Source organism: Hirundo rustica, chromosome 5, assembly GCF_015227805.2.
Source record: "Hirundo rustica isolate bHirRus1 chromosome 5, bHirRus1.pri.v3, whole genome shotgun sequence".
Classification (NCBI taxonomy): Eukaryota; Metazoa; Chordata; class Aves; order Passeriformes; family Hirundinidae; genus Hirundo; species Hirundo rustica.
Window position 1 is genome coordinate 8,055,979 of NC_053454.1, and position 21,005 is coordinate 8,076,983.

Genomic DNA, 21,005 nt, shown 5'->3' on the forward strand with positions numbered 1-21,005 from the left:
ACCTCAGTGCTCAGGGAGCTCTCACTGCAAACAGTTTGTGCAAGATCCTAGCATGAATCCACGTGAGTCTTACTTCTTTCCTCTCTGAGTGGAGATAAGAATTATTCCCTGGTGTTTCAAATAAATACAAGTGTCTTCTGAATTGCTAGCATGAGTGAAGTACCAGTACGCACTATTTTACATGGTTACTCTGCCAAATGTGGACAAGTACCCTTCTCTGGCTAATCATTCTGTAAGACCTTTTGGATATCTCATGACATATTTGCCTTTTAAAAAGCCTCAGTATGGGTGGAATAATTTGTCTTGTCTACTAAACTTTGCTGCCAAACTGTCAAAAATATCTATTTTAATATGAATTAACTTATTTGGTAACCACTTCCTCTGAAGTTTGTTAAGTTTTAAATGCTGATATAGAAACCAAACCTCTGTGTCAGACTTTTATTAACAAGATTTAGCATATTTCCAAAATGCCAAACTATGGAATTGGAAGTTGTTAAAAATTTTAGAAGACAACTTGGAGTTATTGCTCTGCTCGGTAAATGAAAGGCAACAGAAATATACTGTTTCAGAGCCTTTAGTGCTTCCTATGGGATTCACTGAAAAAAAATACCTTTGAAAATATTGAATACTGATTTGAAACAGATTTGCTGTCATCAGTCCTAGCACAGGTAGCAAAAATCTAGAAATGGGGAAGTTAAATGGCAGCAGGTGGGAGAGTGCTGATGCCCACAGCCATGCTGGGATTCCAGTGGGCACAGGAGTGTCTGAGCTTTGGGACTGATCTGCTGGGAATGGACTAATTAACTGGCTACTCTGTTCCTAGCAGGTAAGATAAGCAGCAATGCCTCTTCAATTCTCTGAGCCCTATTTCCTTCCACACAGTGCATTTGTTCTGCATATGGCATCGTAACATTAATGTTATAAATTTATGGAAGACTGTACTGTAGCTTTAGAGCTACAGACGCTTCATAATTCCCTTTAGCAGCTTAGTAAAATGCAGTAAAAACTGTACAAAATTTATAATAATGGATGTCAAAGCCTACATGCCCTCACTGGGTCCCTCTTTCAAGTTAATTCTTGGCTTAGGTCAAATATACCAGTCCATGTAAGACTCCAGAAGACAAACCAGTAGTTTAATATGTCAGATACCAGCTCTGTCACTATAGAAAGGAGTGACATGGAACATGTAACAGTGAGTGCAAACACGGACAGGCTTCATCTGGCCATAACGAGGTAATGGAGCAGAGTGGGAGGAACAGCGGGAACAGAAGATCTGAAAAACAAGAGGGAAATTTCTCTTCAGTTCCTCTGAAGAACAGGACGGGACAAAATTGATTTCTAGGGAGAGGAGAGAAGGCTGTACGAGCTGGCAGCAGCACCACCCTCAGCACAGCAAGTGGAGGGCCCCAGCACTGACAGTAGCCAAGGCTGGCCTGCCCACCTCTGCAGGGCATGGGGAAGGCAGCTCCATCAGAGGTGCAAAGAAACATCTCTCTTTGGTTTTAAAGAAAGACATGGGGAATGTGTGAGTATCTCCGAATTTCATACTCCTGCAAGTCCACTACATGGTTATGAAAGCAGCTTCTCTACCCTCTTCCTTTCTAACTTGGACACCAGCCAGCAAGTGAAATGGGATTGCAGATTTCTGGCTTCCCGTGGTACATGACTGCTTTTTTCTCCCTCACTCCCTCTTCCACTCCCACAAACTTGCCAAGAGCAGCCCTACCCACCAGAGTGATCTTGCAAAGGTTTAGAAAGAAAGCAAAGAGACACACTGTCCCTGCAGCTGAGCTGTGTGTGCATCACCCCTGGCAGTGCAGGCTGCCCTGGCTCATTAGAGCTTACAGCAGCAGTCCAGAGTGACTCTGTGATGGGGTGGGGAGTGTTCTAGGATCTCAACAGGGAATTCTGCCCTTAGCTTTACACAGTTTATTGCTGTATAAAAGTCAAACCCCATCCCCAACCCTTGAACGTAAGCTGAGAGTTGGCAGCCCAGGCACACAAAAGCACCTGTGAACTGAGAACCCTGGCTAAGCACCCACATTTTGCTGTGGTACACAGCTCTCTTTGGTGGGTAGTTCCTCACAAGTCTGACTGAGTCATTACCTTGCCACAGCTCCGACAGTGGTGCTTCCTGCGAATGACTGTGAAAGGAGCCTTGCATGCAGTGCAATAGCTGCAGACTTCATCTGGAACCCAGTCAGGAGGATCTGTCAGGAACACAGCAACAAGAGGTAACATAAATCAAAAGAGAGTAAAACCAAACATGTGATTACCAGATCCTCAAGGAAGTAGGGAGCATAAAATCTAACAGGAGCAGCAGCAGAATAAAATGTAACAGAAATAACCTGCATTTCTCCAGGTGCTTTGCAAACAGTGGCTGAGTGAGTTCAGGATGCCCAGAGGGCTCAACTCCCCTCTTCTCTGCCAGGCACCCACCTTTGGGTAGAGCACATCAGGCATTAAAATGGCCCATGAGAGTTTTGGACTCGAAATAAAATCTTAGTCAAATGCAAGTGGCAGGGAAAAGGAGATAGGTAAAATAAAGTAAGAAGACAAGAGATTATTAAAGCAGAGCTGGATCACAGCTGTTTTTGTCACTGCCGTCCACCATCAAAATAATCTTAGAGCTGAGATCATTCCCAGCCTCTTCAGCCTTCTCTCCAGAAAGGCCAGCTGCTATTCTGCAATTAGGCAAGCAACTATACAGGTAATAAACCCCAAGCCTGATTACCATCTGCTGAATTACTAGGACTCTTACTGGAAGTCACTAGTAACTACAACAAAACCACAAAATCAAGTGTACAAGGCTTAGCAGAGAGAGAACTTGCCCATTACCACGAACAGCATGTTTCAATTGTTTATGTCTCCTGTGAGCTCTCCAACCTCCCATAAAAGACAAGCAGGGAAATGATTTGGTTTTGGCAAGGCGGAAGGTATCAGGCTCCCTTCTGTTGAGCTGTTTCTGCTCACGACAGGCTGACATGACCTCAAAGAGTCTGGAGTTACAAGTGTAGAAATGATGAAGCTGACTGCTTAATTAAGTTGATAAAAACCGAATGAGTGCAAAGCAAGTTCTGTCCAGAAGGAATCCATGGACACGGTGAACATTAACTGCTGGGTTTATTTATCCAAGTTCCCTCCATGCAGCTTCTTTCTGAGTATTATTTACAGTTTGCAAGCCATGCAATTGCTGATTTATAAACCTGACAAGCAAGATCCCTGCCTCAAGGAGCCTACTATCAAACAACAAAAGATATGGTGCAATTAATGCAGAGGTTAAGAGGGCTATAGCTAAAGGCTGAAAGATAATTAAATGAAAAATCCACTGTTTTGTTCCAACATAACTAGGACCAGTTTTCATGTGTTTGTCACATTGCAACATTTGTCGAATTAAAAGTACAAAGGATATAGCATTCCATGTAAGAAACTGCTCAAAAAGCAGATTAATAAAAAACAAAGAACTCAGAATTTGACTCAGTTTTACGGGCTTCTCTAAACTATTTTAGAGGTTGAACTAGCTTAAGGAAGCTATCCTTCACTTAATGAGCACATCAGTCTGATAAAGGTTATGCCTACAGGACCAGTAACCAAATCCAGAGGTTGATGTGCACAGAAATGGCCGAGGTGGTGGAAAAAAAGGAGATTCCACATACAAACCTTCACCTCATCCCTGAGAACAGTTCACCAGAAAACGTTCTGTGGGGACAAAAGGCTACAAATTCCTAGTTCAAAGGCAGGGTTTTCTTCAGCAGCAGGGAGATGTAGGACTGCCAGCCTCAGTCAAGCATTAAAAACAGTGGAGCCATGAGATTTTTTTTTTCCACTTATTTTCCTTTTCTGCAATCTCCCTAGATATTACATGTCTCTTTCCCAGTGAAACTTACTCCTACAATCAGTTTATAATGACTTTGAGAACTTTCTGCCACTTTCTCTGATCTGAAACCACGGATGGATGGTTTGATGGAGCCTGATGGAACATCCCCATGTTGTCCATCCAGGAGGCCCCTTGGGTTATCACATATATCCAAAAGAAAAAGCAAAAATATGAACCAATAATAATTTTCCTGTTTAAAACTTGTCTCTACATGGATTATGTTTTCAGGTATTTAACTATCCATTGATTTTCACTCATTTTGAAGACAGCAAAATTTAGGAAGTTATTCAAGCTCTGTGCCACCAGGTCTCCCTCTGCAGATCTGGTGGAAGCAGGCTCAGTAAGATGCTCAATTTGATACTGATGCTTTACCAACTGCATTGCAGTGTGGGCTACCAGGTTCACATAGTCACTGATTTTAATATTCAGCACAGGCCCTTTCTGCACCCCCTGCAGCATCCCAAAGTGATGTGCCACTTCTGCTATAAGCCAACACAAGCCCATCACAAAGTCTCTGGAACTCATCAACAGAAAGCTTTCTTATCAGCTGTTTAATTTTTGGTTTGGGTTTCTTTGAGGGGCTTTTTCTCTTTGCTTTGTGTTTTGTTTTTTGGTTTTTTTTTTTTTTGGGGGGGGGGAAGACAGAGGTGTTTTTTCTTTCCCTCCCCCCCTATTTTTCTGTTGTTGTCCTTGAAGTGCAATACTGAAAAAGTTATTTTTTACTCGATCTTGCATGAATTTGCCTCCACGCTAAGTAGAAAAAGTAACTGAAAAAAACCCAAAACAACAAAACAAACAAAAAACCCACCCCCAAACCAAATAAACAAACAAAAAACCCAAACTCACCCATGAAATTTTGATAAATAATGACCTTAAACTAATAATCATCACAAAATCTGTAATTCACAGTTACAGAGACACTTGACTGGCAGACGACGTAATCTGAACGCTTTGTTTTTGTAAAAATCAATTCACAACTTACTGGCAACGTACAGAAACAGTCCAAGCCTCTCCACAGAACGCTCTCCCACAGCAGAGGGACTCTGTCTGCCTCCACAGCGGTGTCATCACGAGTCGGCAGCGCGGCTAAAGGGCACATTTCCCCCCAGACTCACCGGCAGTCCTGTGCCCCGTGGCCTCTGGGCTTTAGTGCCCTCCCAACATCCCAGCTGCTGGCACCCAGATCTGCTGCACTGCAGCACACCCCCAAATAGTAACACTCGGTTATGTAACAGCTTTTAACATTCAAAATGCCGTACAAACGTAATTGCTTTCATCCTCATCGCCCAGCTACAGTCGGCGTGTGGGGAGAAACTGGGAGAGGGACGTCTTGCACAAAAATCACAGCGGTGCAGCGCTGAAGTAACATTTGAAATAAGGAACTTTGGGCCACTACCCCAAAGCCTTTCCTTCCAGCTGACTGAAAGTGGCCTTACACTGCCTACAAACACAGAGCTGTGAGACCGTGCACTTAGAAATAAAATGCAGTCCTGGACTGGAGCCAAAGTGCTCGCCCTAAGAGGAAGGATGAAGTCCTGATGATTCGGTTTCTCCAAACCCACACGAGTGCTGGAGGCGACGAGATCCCACCCCTTGGTTTCCTCCCCCAGCCTCATCTGGCTCAACCTTGGGAGCGGCCTCTCTGACTTACACACATCAACCACTGAGTCACCGGGCTTTTTATAGAGCCGGGCTTCTGAAATACTCTCCAAGGAGCGCTCTCACAGGGGGATAAAGCCTCAGTGCGAGGAGCGGAGGGAGAGCGCGTCACGGGACGCAAACCGCGAGCCCGAGGCTGCGCTGGAAGCGGGGCAGCAGCACGGCATCCGCAGGCTTTTTATGTTACACTCCTTCCCCAGGCTGTGCTGCTCCAGGGGCTCTGCCTGCTGCAGAAACAGCAGCATCCAGTCTCTACAGCATGATCTGCCCGTGCTCGGGGGATTTGGACAGGGAAGGGAGCCAAAGCCTCGCTCCTGGGCTAATTGGCCCCGTGCTTTATCATGCAATGAGAGTCTGCAGAAGTCCGCTGGGAAACGGATGAAGTCCACAGCACAAAGATCAAAGAGGAGGAGGAAGGGAAGGAAGGGATTAATGAGACAGGCTACAGATATAAATTTTAGAAGAAAACATTAGAAGCACGCACAGAAAAAAAGGCAGAGAAATGAAGAGAAGCAAGTATTTAAAGGAGTAAGAAAAAAAGTTTAGAGAAAGGAAGAGGCACAAGATAAAATTAAATAGTGTTAAGACTGAAAAAGGCTCTTAACTATTCAAACATCTTGCATTACAATTTCTCATAAATCATGAAATTTTACATTCTTTTTATTTATTCTGTAGCTTTTAGCATTCACCTTTACATGTTTATGCTGTCTCATTAGCTAAAAGCATCTTCTGCTCCAAAAGTTAAAAGTCAGATAAATCCAAGATGCTGGAGCTTTAAGAAAACCATAATCATGGACAAAAAAAACCAAAAAAACAAACAAAAAAAACAAACAAACAAACAAACAAAAAAAAATCACAGACACTGTAAACTGTCAAAAAGAACACATTAATTGATTTGGCTTAACTTGTGCATTAGACCTAATGTAGTCTAATCTCAGAAAACCAAGATCATCTCTCTGTCTCAGAACACAAGAGGAAGACACCCTGGACCCGGATCCACCAACTGACGATTGAACGTTAGCCCAGAAAGCTGAAGTTTTTCCTGTGCTGCTCAGACACAAGAGACCGATGTGAAGAGAGAAACGACCCCTAAAGCTGCTGGAGCTTGCAGAAGGCCTAGGCTAGCAAATCTATACTCTGGGAGAACACAGATCAGAAACATGCACATCACAACCCCCTATTGAAGGGCAGCTGCTAAACCTAAGCTTGTGGTGGTGTTTGTGTTACACCAAGACAATTCAGAGAAAAGACTCCTTTCTGCATCTTTTGTTTTTATTAAGTATTCCTAGTGCAGAACTCCAAGTGGAAGCTCCTCCTGCATTGGTGTGTTTTCCATTTCAGAGCACATCATGCAGAATAATCCTGATTACACTTCTTACCAAACTAACCTGCAGAGGGCTGCTCCTGCAGCAGCCTGTGGAACTGACACCGCTGCAGCCATCACAGCACATTACCCTCACAGCTGAAAAAAAGGTCAGATGCCTTTGCTGGAGCTCCTCTGACGAAAGCAGGATTATAAATTCTCACAGTTTTAAGCACAGAAAGTAGAAAACTAAGGTGACTTGACTTCACCCCTCTCTTCAGCTGCCACAGTAAAATGAACCTTTTTTGTCCCTCATCACACCTGATTTTCCACATCATTCTGGGCAATCTCTGACTTCAATGTAAGATTTCTAATAGGCAGTTGTAATTGCCTATTAGAATACAAAGTAATCTTTGTCCTTGCTCAGGAGTTTCAGCGCTGATTACACAGCCAGCTTGAAATTTTTCAAAAAACCCAAACTTTTATGCTCAATATAATTTGATGAAAATTTTGGGGGTGAGGGAAAAAACAGATACAGACTTCTTAGCTTCAGCTCTGGCCAAATAACTTTCTTAGGATGGAATTTCTGTGCAAATCTAGAAAGCTTTCACAGAGCTTTGCAAACTTGGGTTCAAGCCTCTGCTCTGCCTGATGCAACATGACCTTGAGTGATGTCATCCTGTGTCCATTCTGTCCAGGTACACGGTCAGCATCTGGTTCTTTGGGCAAAAATTATTATTTAATTTTAAATAAAATAAATAAATAAAAATATTTATTTATATAAAATGGAGCAACTCTCATAGAAACACTGTTGCCATTGAGATATGAGTCAAATCTTTACTTTAAATCAGATGGAGCAGACACTTTGATCTTCCTTATAACCATTAGTAGGAATATTCTCTAAGAGCTACCCATCATTATAAAATAGAAAAGAAGTTGATAATGTAGATCTACATAAAACATACCAGAACACTCAAAACATGTATTTATTAGACAAAAAGTTTCAAACCTAATCAAAATACTAGTTATGTTGTTACAGAGTTGAATAAGTTCGTAACAGTATTTAGGTGATGTTTTCCTGAAGTACTGCAAGGGAGTCTCAACAAGTTCCACATAGTGCCAACAACGAGGGATAGTCTTTGAGAAGAGAAAAGGCTCTGAGCAAGTTCTTAAAACCTAAATCAGATCCAATTATTGCAGTACAATCTAAAATCTGTAAGAATCCTGTAATTCTACATGCCTGATTAAATAGGTTCAGTTGATAATAAAACATTGCCTCCATATGGAAATTTGATGCTAGATTCTTCTCCCACACAGTGTAAACAGAGCTGCTGAAAAAAGAAAGAATGAAAAGTTATGTGGACAGAACATGTTTGGCCACTGAACTGTGCAACAGTTTAACCTCTTTCATTACAGGGTGTTGCTGGTCATGGTCATCATTATAAATAACAGAGTGACCACAGGCAGATGACAAAAGAAAAACTGAAGCATTCAGCTGGGGCTGACAGCTATTTCTAGAGCCATGGTGATTGGATTCTGCACGTACAGGAGCCTGGGTGGGTTTTTCTGACCCAGTGGCTTCTTACTGCAACAGGAACTTGAGCCTCAGGATTGAACTTCTGAGCTGTGCTTGTGCTGCTGGTTAGAGAGCAGTCAGGGTCTGTGACTAGACAGGAGCGGGTGGGATGGCAAGGGATCAGGGAGAAATAGTGTGTGCTGTGAAGCAAACAGATGCTAACCCTGCTTGGCACAAACAGGTATTTGCACTGGCAGCCACAGCAAATCCATTCTGTCTGCAGTTTTAAGTAGGTGGTAGCAAGCAAGGCAGCTCTGTACAGATGCTAGAGGGATCAGGAGTGAAAATGCACCTATGGCTGTAGAGAGAGCTGAGATGCTACAGCAAATCTTTTCATGGAGCACCAACAGCTTCATAATGCTTGCTGGTTTTCCTTGAGAAAAAACTTTAGATTTCTAGAGATATCATGTTTATTCTAGGAGAAGAAGCCTAACTCACTTTCTTAGCCTACCTTTAACTTCATTAAATGGATAATTAAAAATATTCATATTTCCCTCAGTCATAAGGGATCAATCCTCTGAGTAATAAGTTATCCCAAAACAAATGTATCGTAAAACTCAGATTTCCCTAAGCTTAGTATTAAAATCATCAAGCTCACAAGGATAAATGTAATGCACCCAAATATGGTGAACAGGGTCACACTAATGCTTTATCCCATTAACAAACTGATAAATGAAAACATAAAAAGGCAGTGATTTTAAAGCCAAATAAGTTAAGAAGTTACTCTCTGCGTGTGCACACCTATGTTTATACATAGGAATCTGCTAGCAAATACAAAGCAAGTCTTCTGTTAGGGCTAGGAATACGATGCCAGATGAATAAATGGCAGGAAGACACCAAACTTCTCCTTTACCTGGTGTTTGGTCTTTCTAAAGCTGTACTGCATATTAAGAATGACACAGCTCTGTCCTGATCAGGGATGCATTTACACTGGGTTTAATAAGAGCAATTTCTTACAGTTTCAAACAGAGAGGTTTCCTTTACGTTGTGTGACCCATGCTGCCCCACTCTCAGTCAGCTCTCATCCAACAGTGGTGTGCCCAAGCTGGAGCTCAGGAACTTCCCAACAAGGTTCTTCCTGTGCTGGTTTGTAGCTCACCAGGGCACAGGGAGAAAGGCAGTGCCATGGAAGTTCCTAGCACACAGCCCTGTCTGTGTTACTGCAATTCACAGCAAGCACCACTGGCAGCCAAGACCCAACTTTTTTGCCCAATTGTAGCCTGCCACTACAATTTGCTTTGAGTTTATACACAGAACTTTGTACCCCACTGCCCAACACCTCCATTATACAACCAGGACAAGAAATTTTACTATATTTAAAAATTACTTATTGAATATTGCATAAATTAATATTCTACCATAGGAAAATAAAATTTGTTTTACATTCTCTCCCTATAAAAAGAAGTAATTTTTGATACTCCATGAAGTATATATATATGTACTTCCTTGACAATAATCTTAGAGCATTAGGACAACAAAGATTAACATACAGACCGTAGGCTCATGCTTTTGTTTTGGAATGCCAATTGATCTGTAGTTTACTGTATTTCAACCTTCAGAAGGTCACAGGATTTAACTCTTAAACCCTTGCCAATGTCAGTTGGCTCATAATAAACATTCATATTTGTTTTATGACCCAGACCAGCTGGTGGGTTTTATATACAATAAGAATGAGAAATCTGACAAAAACAAGTGATTCATCTTCATAATGTGAGTAGAGGCTGAAACCTTCACTACAATCTTAAGGCCATTTATTTGTTCAGGTTGCTGGGCTTGCTTTCCATTTTGGGTTTTTTGTATTTTTTTTTAATATCATTGATTGAATACAATCTAAAACATTTGCTACATTCAGTTAGAGGGATTTATTTAATAATAGGGAAGAGCTTTCCTGGCAGGTGGTTGGCTGGACCTTCCCAATTTGATACAAACTGCCACAATGGCAGAAGGGAAGAGCTGCTGATGTGCTCCTTTGCTTTAAATTGTTTTCATTTTCAGTTGAAATAATTGAGTGACCTGAGGTATAGGATTGATGTACAAAAAAGGAATTAATTAACTTTGATGCAATGCTCTCGGCCTTTGCACTGAATCCATTTACAGTGATAACTGTGGTGTATTCCTGTACTCTTGTTTATGGCCCAGATTTGGCTTGAAGGACAAACCCACCAGGCTCACTGCAAGAAATAGGGAACAATGTTCAAGCAGCAAAAGTTGCCTTGTCCACCAGACATCTTCCTGTACACAAACATCACCCAAAGTCAGGGGCTGTTCCTTCCACAGTGGCCAGCAATAACAAGACACATAGGGAGTGTTGTAAGGGAGAAAAGGCACACGGCTGCTGAGGTTAAAATCTTGGTGGAAGTTGATGCCTCATGCTGAATGCCTTAGGGGTGTCAAAACCATGTATTCCATTAGCTATCCCTGCATACCTCAGCAGAAAAAGGTCTGTACAGTGTTGCCAGCAATGACAACCTGTGACCTGAAGGGACATGGGTTGGCATGTATTGGAGGTGAGAGTGTTTCTAAAGTTCCCATAAATTCAGCATACTGTCCCACTTCAGATGTCATTTTTAGTGGACTTTCTGTGACTTCTTGTGTTTTGGAAGGTGGAGCTCATCTCCATATTCCTCAGCCTCCTCTGTCTCTTTGGGATACATAAAATTCTTGCCCATCAGGAGTGGAGCCAAGTAACAGCAGACTACACTCTTCAGTTTACACAGTCAGAAGAGCTGCACTGTATCAGTAGGTATTTACAGCACAACCACTTACACATAATCCAAGGGAGGCTCCCAGAGAAAGCCTGCAGGGAGACTGGTGCAGACATGGCCAAGCCCTCCCAGTGAGCCTGTGTGAGCCCCAAAAGCAGAGCACCTGCTAATTGCCTCAGTTTAGAGGATATGTTAGCATGGGACAGCACTGGACCAAGGCAACCAAGCTCATCCTGGCATCCATGTCTACCTACTCAAAAGGGACTCGGTTAACCCACAAAGATCTGCTTTCTACCATGTAGGCACACATAAAATGCCTGCTACTCTGGAATAAAGGGGGAGGCAGGGGGTTGTTTTTATTGAAGTTACCTGCATATGCTACAGATACTCCACATCTGGTTTTACCATTCACTTAGGGCAGGTTCATAACTGATTCATGCTGCCTGTGTGCTGCAGGGCCTTTTGTACCTCCCAAGATTCCCCTTTACTGCACTGGCCATAGCATCATGTAAGTATCCAGACCACTGTCCTCTTATTTCAGTAAATAACATCCCAACCTCACTTCTCCAAACATGAAATATTCCCCACGCCAATAGCAGCTGCCATGCCAGAGAAGTGACTTTGCTGTGATGAAATGTACATCCACTGTGAGAGGCTTATGTAGCATCCTGCAGTTCAGAATAACTGGCTTTCAAGTTCTGTAAGTCAAATTCACCGACAGCATCAGCATCGATCCAAAACAAAAGACAATGAATTGAAGTGGTAGAGAAGGAAAAATCTCGCACTCTTTTGCAATATAGCCGATACGTGGTAAGGATTTTGCTTAAAGATTTGTTCCTTCCTGTACCTTCTGTGACATTCTGAATTACAGCACAATAGAAAAATCAATTAAAATGACTACTGAATAGTTTTTTATCTGCCATGAAATCATCCTCCTCCAGAAGAGATAATATTTCTACAGTGCATTATACATGAATTAGCCCTGCTGTTCTAAATAGATAGATCCTTTAGCCTACAGCTTCAGAAGAAGGGCAAGCAAGTAAACCATGGGTTTTATATAGGCACAAAATATACTATAAATATGTAGTATTACTCTAAAATCTAATCTTTAAAGAGTTCCTTTCCCCCCCCAGTGATTTCTGACCTTTATTACAAATGACATGAACCAATATTTCTTTCCTGTTGGTCACCACCTTCCACATACAAGCAGAGGCACACACTGCTTTATCAGCTCTGTCATCCTGCATTCCAAACCTCTCACTGGAAGGACAGTAGTGAGCATGGACAAATATGTAACAATACATCGAAGTTTTAAAGCACAAGGAAATTACTGCACACTTGAGTTTCTGGGAAGCTCAGATACAGTTTCATAGCTGATGGCTGCCTTGTACTTCTCACTTGACCACAGATATATTATGGCTCTGATAATTGGGCTCCTGTTGTGCTGAAACCACCACTTAGCCTTGAAGATCAAAGCTGATTGCTTTCTTGTTTGCTCCATCTCATATATCTCTTTTCTTATTCTTTGACTGCAAGTGCTCTGATATCTTTTAATCCATTTTTTATACTGAGTTTGCCATGATAGGACTTCAGCCCATAACTAACTCTGAACAAGCTCAGATTAATAAAGGAGAAACAACTTGTGAGCTTTCAGAATACTTGAACCTCAACCAAAACCTTGAGAGACTTACATGCTTTCTTTCTTCTTACCATGTACTCAGTGAGATTTGAGTCCCAGCAGACTTACCTAAAATTATCCTTCTCTTTGAAAATATTAGCCAAAATATCTTGATCAAAGACAAAAGTAAAGAAAATATGAAAGGTACTTCTACCTTGGGATAAAGTAGCACATCCATATGCAGCAAATAATATAAAAACCCTCCTAGGATTTGGCTGAGAAGACCTTACTTAGGGCTTTGCATCTCACATAGCCCTCAGAAACTTGTCAGATGTAACATCACACACTGCATTAAATATACACCTTTACTAAACAGACCCCTTCTGCACTGATACAGAGCAATTCATATTGAATATGACAATTTGTGGATAAGAGTTTCATGAGGCTGTTAGAAAAAAACCCGTAAAGACATATGCTCAGGTTACCTTCTGACTTTGTCTCTAAAACAGCATGACAACATTTTATACTCACTTTCCAGAGCCAAGCATTAAAAGACTTTTCATTTTAATGATCACTTTTTTATACATCAGTATTGTCTCATTTTAATTCTTGGAAAAAAAGAAAATACCTTCAAAGTCCCCATCTCTGGCTTTTGCTGCAAGTTCTGAGGATGATATACTTTCTTGACATAAAGCACAGTCTTCCAATGCTGCATTCCTTAAACCATGATTAACTGTAAAACAATTCAAAAAATACTCATATTTTTTCGATTTTCACTTCAAAGATTCATGCTAGAACTTTCATGGGATTAGACCACAGTAGCACCTTCTTAGACTTCTTGCTTTTTCTCTACCCTGACACAAACAGTGATTTACAAGTCTCCTATTCTTTGGGATGACAACAGAAACGAAGATGCTGTTATTACAGAACATGTGGTCTTTTTACTTCTGCTAGTTTAGCTGCACCTACATTTTATTTCCCACATCTTAGCTTGGATCCTTTCATACAAGTAGATTTTGAGGACAATGAGAAATTTCCAAGGTGAATCACACATATCAAATCACATATATCGAAGAGAAACTTCACCCCAAAACTCCCCTTTTTTCACTCATTTTGTTCATGCTTACTTTTGCCAATACCACCTTTTTTAATGCAAGAGTTCATCCATCAGAAATTACATCCATCCAAGGCCTATTGATCAATATATATTTCCCAGTAATAATTCTTTACAGCTCCAGTTTCTTTATTACTCTTATTTGAAGGTTCAGGAGCTCTTGTGTTCTCTTTCTAGCAATTCTGTCTAATCCCATATTTTTTAACAGTAAAAAACAACAGTCTATTTTCACATTGTGACAGGCTGCCAAGATAAAACTTTGCTGTGGAAGTTTCAACCAAAAGTAACAGAAAACTGTAATGCATGTTGTGCACTATCCCACTGCAGAATTGAGACTTGAGTGTAGATTATTTTCTGCTAACTTGATCCAACTTTTAACTGTTTCACATAAAAAAATCTCAATGCTTTTAAATGAGACTCGGAGAAACAAAAAGTTTGCAATCTGGAGGAGAGGAAGTAGGAAAAAAAGAGCTCTGGTGACTTTCAGATGCTGGTAGTTCTAATGATAACAAAGGACAAAGGTAATTGCAGCCTTGTTGGGATGACATGGTTATTCATAGGTAAGTTAGCAGACTTAGAAAAGAAATAATAAAAATGGTCACAGAGGAAAAAAAATATTTTGTTGGTTTCATGATCTAGTTCTGGTTCCATTACTTTAATTATCTAGAAATGAAATGTGGTGTTTTTCTATCTTGAAGCCAAATTCCTCAATTTCTTTAAGACAGGACAGATTTCAGCATCTTACTGAGCACTCCCATCTTATAGTCTGTTCTTTGGTAACTTAAAATGTACCCAGTGTGAAACAAATCTGGGGGGGAAAAAATAACTCTATGAAGTCCAAACCCTGCATAAATTATGGGCTATAAACTATATGGGCTACTGTGTGCTGCTGTAAATACAGAAATATGGAAACAGCAAATGAACTCTGAAGACTTTAACTCTTTATTATTTGCCTTAAGACCAATTCCTGTGTTCCTATACAGTGACTTCATCTTGTTTACAGTCTATTTCCATGACTCCTTTTAAACTCAGGTGAATTACTGTACAGTGAATCCTGTCAAAAAGATAATATGTTAGGGGAATTTGTGTCAAACAGTTTATGGATCCCCACTGGACTACCAGCAGAAATTCATTACAAAAAGCAAATGTTCAGATCTTTTACCTTTCTTCTGCTTTTCCTTGTCTTCTGTTTCAGGTTTGGTTGCCATAACTTCAAACAAGGTCTTTAAGATACTTCTCAGATCACTAGCGTAGTTTGTCTGCAGCTGGTCAGCAACACCTTAGAGTTTGAGAAAATGGGTAAATCATTTCTAGACTGTTACACCATCCTTTAAAGAAGGATACTTAACTTAAATCTGGCTGTTAGTACCAGTAACAGCCTCACTTATTTACAGGGGATCACTTGCTCACGTTAGGAATAAAAATTGAACATCTGATTAAACTAATTCTCCACAATGGCCAAGTTACATTCTGGTTTTTATGCTACCTGCAAGCCAATACATATTTTCCTTATCCTCTGGCAGGAAATGCTGAGAGATTCATTTTGCAGGAAAATAGAATTGCTAAGTCAAATTTCATTCCTTGAACACAACAGGGCAGCGCCAGGGAAAAATCAAACCCAATACAAGTCCAAATTCTTCAACACTACAGGTCTAAGATGTCAGCATCTCTGATTCCTTAAGTTCCAAACACGTAACAGATCCTTCTAAACCAGACTGCAACTCAAGTCCCAAAACCAGAGTCTTCCTGAAACTTCATCTCTAGTCCTTGCTGCCACAAAGTGATGCGCAAAACAAAACAAAAAAAAACCCACACAAAAAAACCCAAACAAAAAACCACAAAAAAACCCCAAAAACCAACCAACCAACCAAAAAAAACCGCACAAAAAAACCCCCAAAACCAACCAACCAAAAAATCCCCACCAAAAATAGTTTAGTAATTCAGTGATTCCCATACCTGAGATACAGACAAAAAGGCGGTGAATAAGGTCATTACTGCCATGAAACCTAGATCTGATCTTCTCTCGTGTGGCAATTTTGGCAGCCTGCAAAGCAAGCTGGATTTCTTCCTGATCGATGTCATCAGATGAACAAGAACTTGTCATTAAACTGCTGCCAGAGGAAAAAAAAATAATGTAAAGGAAAGTAATGTAAATCTTCACTCAGTTGTTCAGGATGTTCAGCAAATCCTAAAGGATTTTATGACTCAGGCAAGACTCTGTAGTACCAGAACTAATTGCTGCAAATTCTTGTTGAAGTTATTCAGCACGCAACCAATCACCATCACGTTTGATTTTCACTCTGTGGCAGCTGCAAAAAAACTTTGAGCAGAAAATCACTTGTCTGTATTTTACTGCACTTTTCCTTAGCTGTTACAAAGTGCTGTGCCATTTTTCACATTAACTTCTAAAAGCTCAGTCCTGAGACCATAACTCCACCAAAAATCCTGAAGGAGCATAACAACCTAAAAATGTGAAGGTCAGTTCTGAAGTCAACTTAGACATTTACGAACACGGAAATTATTTGGGAAAAAAAAGAATCTCTGAATTATGTTACCTTAATATAGCAAGAACAGAATCTAAATATAACTACACAAAAAAAAATGGAAAGAGCAGCAATAAAATATGATTTACACAGTAGAGACAGGTTGATTCCCTTATAAAGGTAACATTAGAAATTGCTGAAACGTCAAACTACTGTGAAGAATGGCTCATCAACTCTAAAGAGATTTAAATGTGCCACCAAACGTCTACTCAAACTTTAAATTTCTGTTAAAAAACAGATGCCAGACATTTCCACACTTTCACCACCACCACCCCTCCCCACCACTTTTCTCTTACAGAGAAGAAGCCTGAAACAACCTGAGACAGAAGGGAAGCCTTGGGGAGAATCCAAGTATCAGGAATTACCTTAAGTTTTTGTAAATCGAGATGTTTAAAACAGGAATTACTTGGGGAAAAGTAGCTCTTTGCCCCTGAAAACCCCTAAATGGGACTAGAGCACAGGATATAACTACACTGCAGTCCTAAGGAGTCACTGCGCTGACCAAAGGTGACAGGAGCCTTCTTACTCCACTACATTCAAGTCAGAGGGAACACTACAGAATTTTTCTCCACATATTGCAAAGAAATTGATACTGCCAATTACTACAAAAAACTAGACTATTTTATGTAAAAACCATACTTTTGCTGTCCAAAACTCCAACACTCTTCACTCTACAGACAGCTACTGTGTTAAAAGAGTTACTAACTGCATGTATAAGTAGCATATATAACAAAAAAGTAATTTCTAACATTTTGAGTTTAATCTGCTTTTATCAGGTGCAGAAACATTCACCATCTTGCAGATCTCATCCTTATGGCAGTATGCATGAACAGCTATTTTTGGGAGAAGACACATAGGTAACATAATTATTTATACGAAAATTTTATAGGATATAGTTTTCAAATTCTACCTGTAGGTTCCACAGGTAATCCTTTGAAATATAAAAGAGAAATAATTATGCCACGTAATCTTAAAAGCCCTAGGAAGAACAGACTGAAAAGAAATAAGTGCTGGAGCTTAGTTATTGATAGAAATATCAATGGAAGATGTATAGCATGAGTACCTTAACTGTAATGAGTACCTTACCCCATTCTTTTAAACACAGAGTAAAGACTAGGCTTGCAGGAGACTCATTTTGTTCATGTTATCTACTGCTACTAACAAAAGAAAATTCTTGTAAAGAGATGTTATTTCTATGTTTACAGTTCCAGCAGCACCATGACTGGGCTTATCAAAGACTGAGAGTGAAGTGAGCATGCTCCTTCAGTTTTGCTTTGTGTTTCCAAAGGGGATTTGGTAGATATTATAACAGCAAGCCTGTCAGCGTGGAAAGGCCTGGGCTCAAGACAATGAAAAGGTCATGTCCAAGTGTGGCTTACAAAGGAATGAACTGAAAGAAAGGCAGAGAGAGCCAAGAAGCGATTCCTGACTCGCAAGGGCGTGCACTCAGAGGATGCCTGCTCACACAAACCTTCTCACGTACAGATAATGGACTTGGTCTTGCAACACGGCCAAACAGGCTCTACTTCCTGGTTTATAGAAGAATTTTCTTAGTGATACACATATATGCACCATAAATTGCTCTCCAAGGCAAGCATGGACATCCTTACAGAGCCAAATGCAGTCTGTGTAATCATATGACCCCAATACAAAGGTCTCTTCAAAAACTCCCAATACACAGAAACTTTAGTGCAGGGGAAAACAGAGCTACTGAATCAAGGATGACTTTTCGCTCACAGCTGAAGAAATATTTCAGAGGAAGGTGTTGAGTGGGGAGAGAGCTGTGAAGAGTGCTTTTGAAGAATGTAAGCTCGTCCTTTGCCATTCTGCAGAAAGGAAGAAAGGCTCATTCCACAATTCTGACCAATTTTAATAATAATGTTTGCCTTTCTGAGCCTCCTCCAGCTGGGAGGAATGCACTGTTACCTACTTCATTCAGGGAACGTGGTTTGACCTGCTTCCACTGCAGACTATTCTGTTGGATTTTGTGCTGCGTCATTACAACTGGCCATGGCATCACAAGACTGGCTGGGACTGTTTTGTCCTCAAAATCCCCAGCACAGAGTACATGAGAATTGCTCCAGCACCATGGGATGGAAAGCCAGCATGTCTGCACACTCACATTTACAACATACTTTCATATGCACACTCCCATGTCAACTACAGTATCCACATACAGGAGGGTCAGCAAAGAGGATATTTTGTACTTGGGATTGCTTTGCTCCTACAAAGCAAAAAAATGAATGCTCCAGAAAAATTCAAAACTGGACCTAAGCATTGCTACAGTTAGAAACAATTCTCTGCCTTTACCAACACAACCAAGTCCAACTTAGAAAAAATTACTCTCAAAGAACAACTAACAACCATCTGTTCTTTACTTTAAAGTATATCTAACTGTTAAAGAATGTAGCCAAAAATACAATATTGTAGAGACAGTCAGAAATACTGCAAGAACGGAAACACTGCAATTGTTTCAGATAAACAGCGAAAGAGCCAGCTTTCTTTTTAATGTAACAGAGTACCCCAAACAGCAGTGACTGCATCCATGCAAACAGATTCTCATGATTTTATAAACTGGTATTACAGAAAACAAACTTGAAATGTGATCTATATGGTGCAGCTTACCTTTTTTTTTTTTTTTTTCCTAAAAAAAGTACCTTTCTTACTTGGCTTATCTAACATGGATAATTTGGATCAACATTCTCAGCCAATACCCGATGTTTAGGAAACATTTCATTAATGTCAGACTATGCCTGGATCTGGAATGTTTCACAGCCAGTATCTGCACAATACAAACAGCCATACTACTGCTAGAGATAAGTCCTCATTTTCTCAACTATTTGATTGAAAGGAACCCTGAATAACCTAAGTCACAAAGTCACCAAAATACACATGGAACTCCCCTTGTGAAACATTTATCATATACACAATGCTTATCATGCATTAACTTTTCAGACTGTAAAAACATTGCAAAGCTAACACATCTGAAGGTGAAGAAATAAAGAAATAAGATGTTATACCAAAGGTTGATTCCAAACAGTAAATCTGCTTCTATTTTATAAAGGAATGGATACCCTGTGGCAGATAAAATGAATTAGCTTTTTGCTTAACTTGGCTGCAGCCACCCATTTTAAAATTACACTTTATTTATTACATTAGAAGTCACAAGACTTTCAACACTTTCAAGGTCTATCTCTAGAATGGTTGCCTGGTCTCAAGGCTTTACAGTGGAATTTAGCCAAATATGTACAAGCAAACAAAAGCCAATAATGTAATTGTGCATAATACAATCTTTTACCAAGATGCAATCTGCTTTATGACTTTTGTGTTCCAAAGGACACTTCTGAGACAGTTTAAGGAGCAGTACTCATACATAATGGTAAACAGGACTGTGGAACAAGAAGGTTATGACAAACATTTTCAGAAGTGGACAAATATTTTAGGTAACCATCTGTGATACTGTAGGCTTTGGGATATGTTTGGTGGTCATTGCCACTCATCCAAACCCAGTGAAAGCAGCAAAGTCTAAAACCAAACAGCCAAAGTCATCCGATTCAACACTAGTCGAAATTTAAATATTTGACGTTTGTACTCAAAACATAGCAACAGTTGTAGAAAGATCTGCGTCCACTCACAGATGTCTACTTTCAAATTTGTCTAGAAATGTTTGGTTCTTTAAACCTGAAATCTGCTCTGCATGAATGCAGAATGTATGAAATTCTCTGAAAGAATTTCTCATTATTCACAAACCAACCCTCAGAGTATCATAAAAATGCATTAAATATACAGCAGTGACAGGCAAAAATAATTTAAAAGCTCTATGTTTCCAATACAATGAATACAAAAAAATCAACTGAACTTTCATGTTTTCAAATTAATCACAAAAAACTTTTAAAAAAACATGGTTTGGTTTTGTTTCTTAATCTTTCAAAATCTTAAATCAAAGGCAATAGAGGGTCACTTGCAAAGGAGAAAGACCAACAGATTCATTCTATTCTATATCACAGAATCAAAGAATGTTTAGGGTTGGAAAAGAGCTTGAAGATTATCCAGCTCCAATAGAAATATGTGATGCAATTATGTCATCAAATTTAAAAGGAAATTAAGACCACCCTTTAGGTCCAAGTTTCAGCCGCACAAACTCATCTCAACTAAGTCTAAGAAGAAACTCATACAACAATATTATAAATGTTTACTAGAAAAGTGTCAATACATAATTCAGTGACTAACCTTAACCATTTATGTTATCCAAATACCTGTGACATCAGGGATTCCCATTTACTTCTGGAAATCTCCAGCAAACTACACGAGGAGGGGCAGAAGTAGAACGTAACTGCAACAGAACAGGTAAACACCTTCCTGCTGTAGTGGGAATTCAAAGCTGGGGAATCCACTTCACAGTGAATTCAAACCTCATGCACTAAATGGTACCACTGGTGCAGAGGTTCACCCAGAGATGCATTTTAAGACTAAGGTGCTCTCTATGGAAGTTTGATAAGTTCTGTACAGTAGCAGGTGAGACCCTTGACAGTAGAGAAATGTGAAAACTTTGCAAAACAGTTTTTTGTGATTTCACACATTCCTAATGTTCTACACAGAAGGACATTACA

At 40.1% G+C, this 21,005-nt stretch overlaps 1 protein-coding gene across 5 annotated transcripts in view; it reads right to left on the reverse strand.

Annotated features, from left to right (window-relative positions):
* Nucleotides 1–1,112: 1,112 nt before the first annotated feature.
* ZFYVE28 (zinc finger FYVE-type containing 28) overlaps nucleotides 1,113–21,005 on the reverse strand; it is a 142,555-nt gene continuing 122,662 nt past the window's right edge. For 2 of the 5 annotated variants that reach the window (XM_040065119.2, XM_040065117.2), the window contains 5 exons: nucleotides 15,809–15,960; nucleotides 15,015–15,131; nucleotides 13,367–13,471; nucleotides 2,107–2,210; nucleotides 1,113–1,273 (listed from right to left, as the gene is read on the reverse strand). In XM_040065119.2, coding sequence (XP_039921053.1) covers nucleotides 1,142–1,273; nucleotides 2,107–2,210; nucleotides 13,367–13,471; nucleotides 15,015–15,131; nucleotides 15,809–15,960 — 610 coding nt within the window. In that variant the 3' untranslated portion in view covers nucleotides 1,113–1,141. Of the gene's footprint in view, nucleotides 1,274–2,106; nucleotides 2,211–7,874; nucleotides 8,171–13,366; nucleotides 13,472–15,014; nucleotides 15,132–15,808; nucleotides 15,964–21,005 lie in introns of those variants that run through there. The other 3 variants (XM_040065116.2, XM_040065118.2, XM_040065121.2) reach the window with 2 other exon arrangements.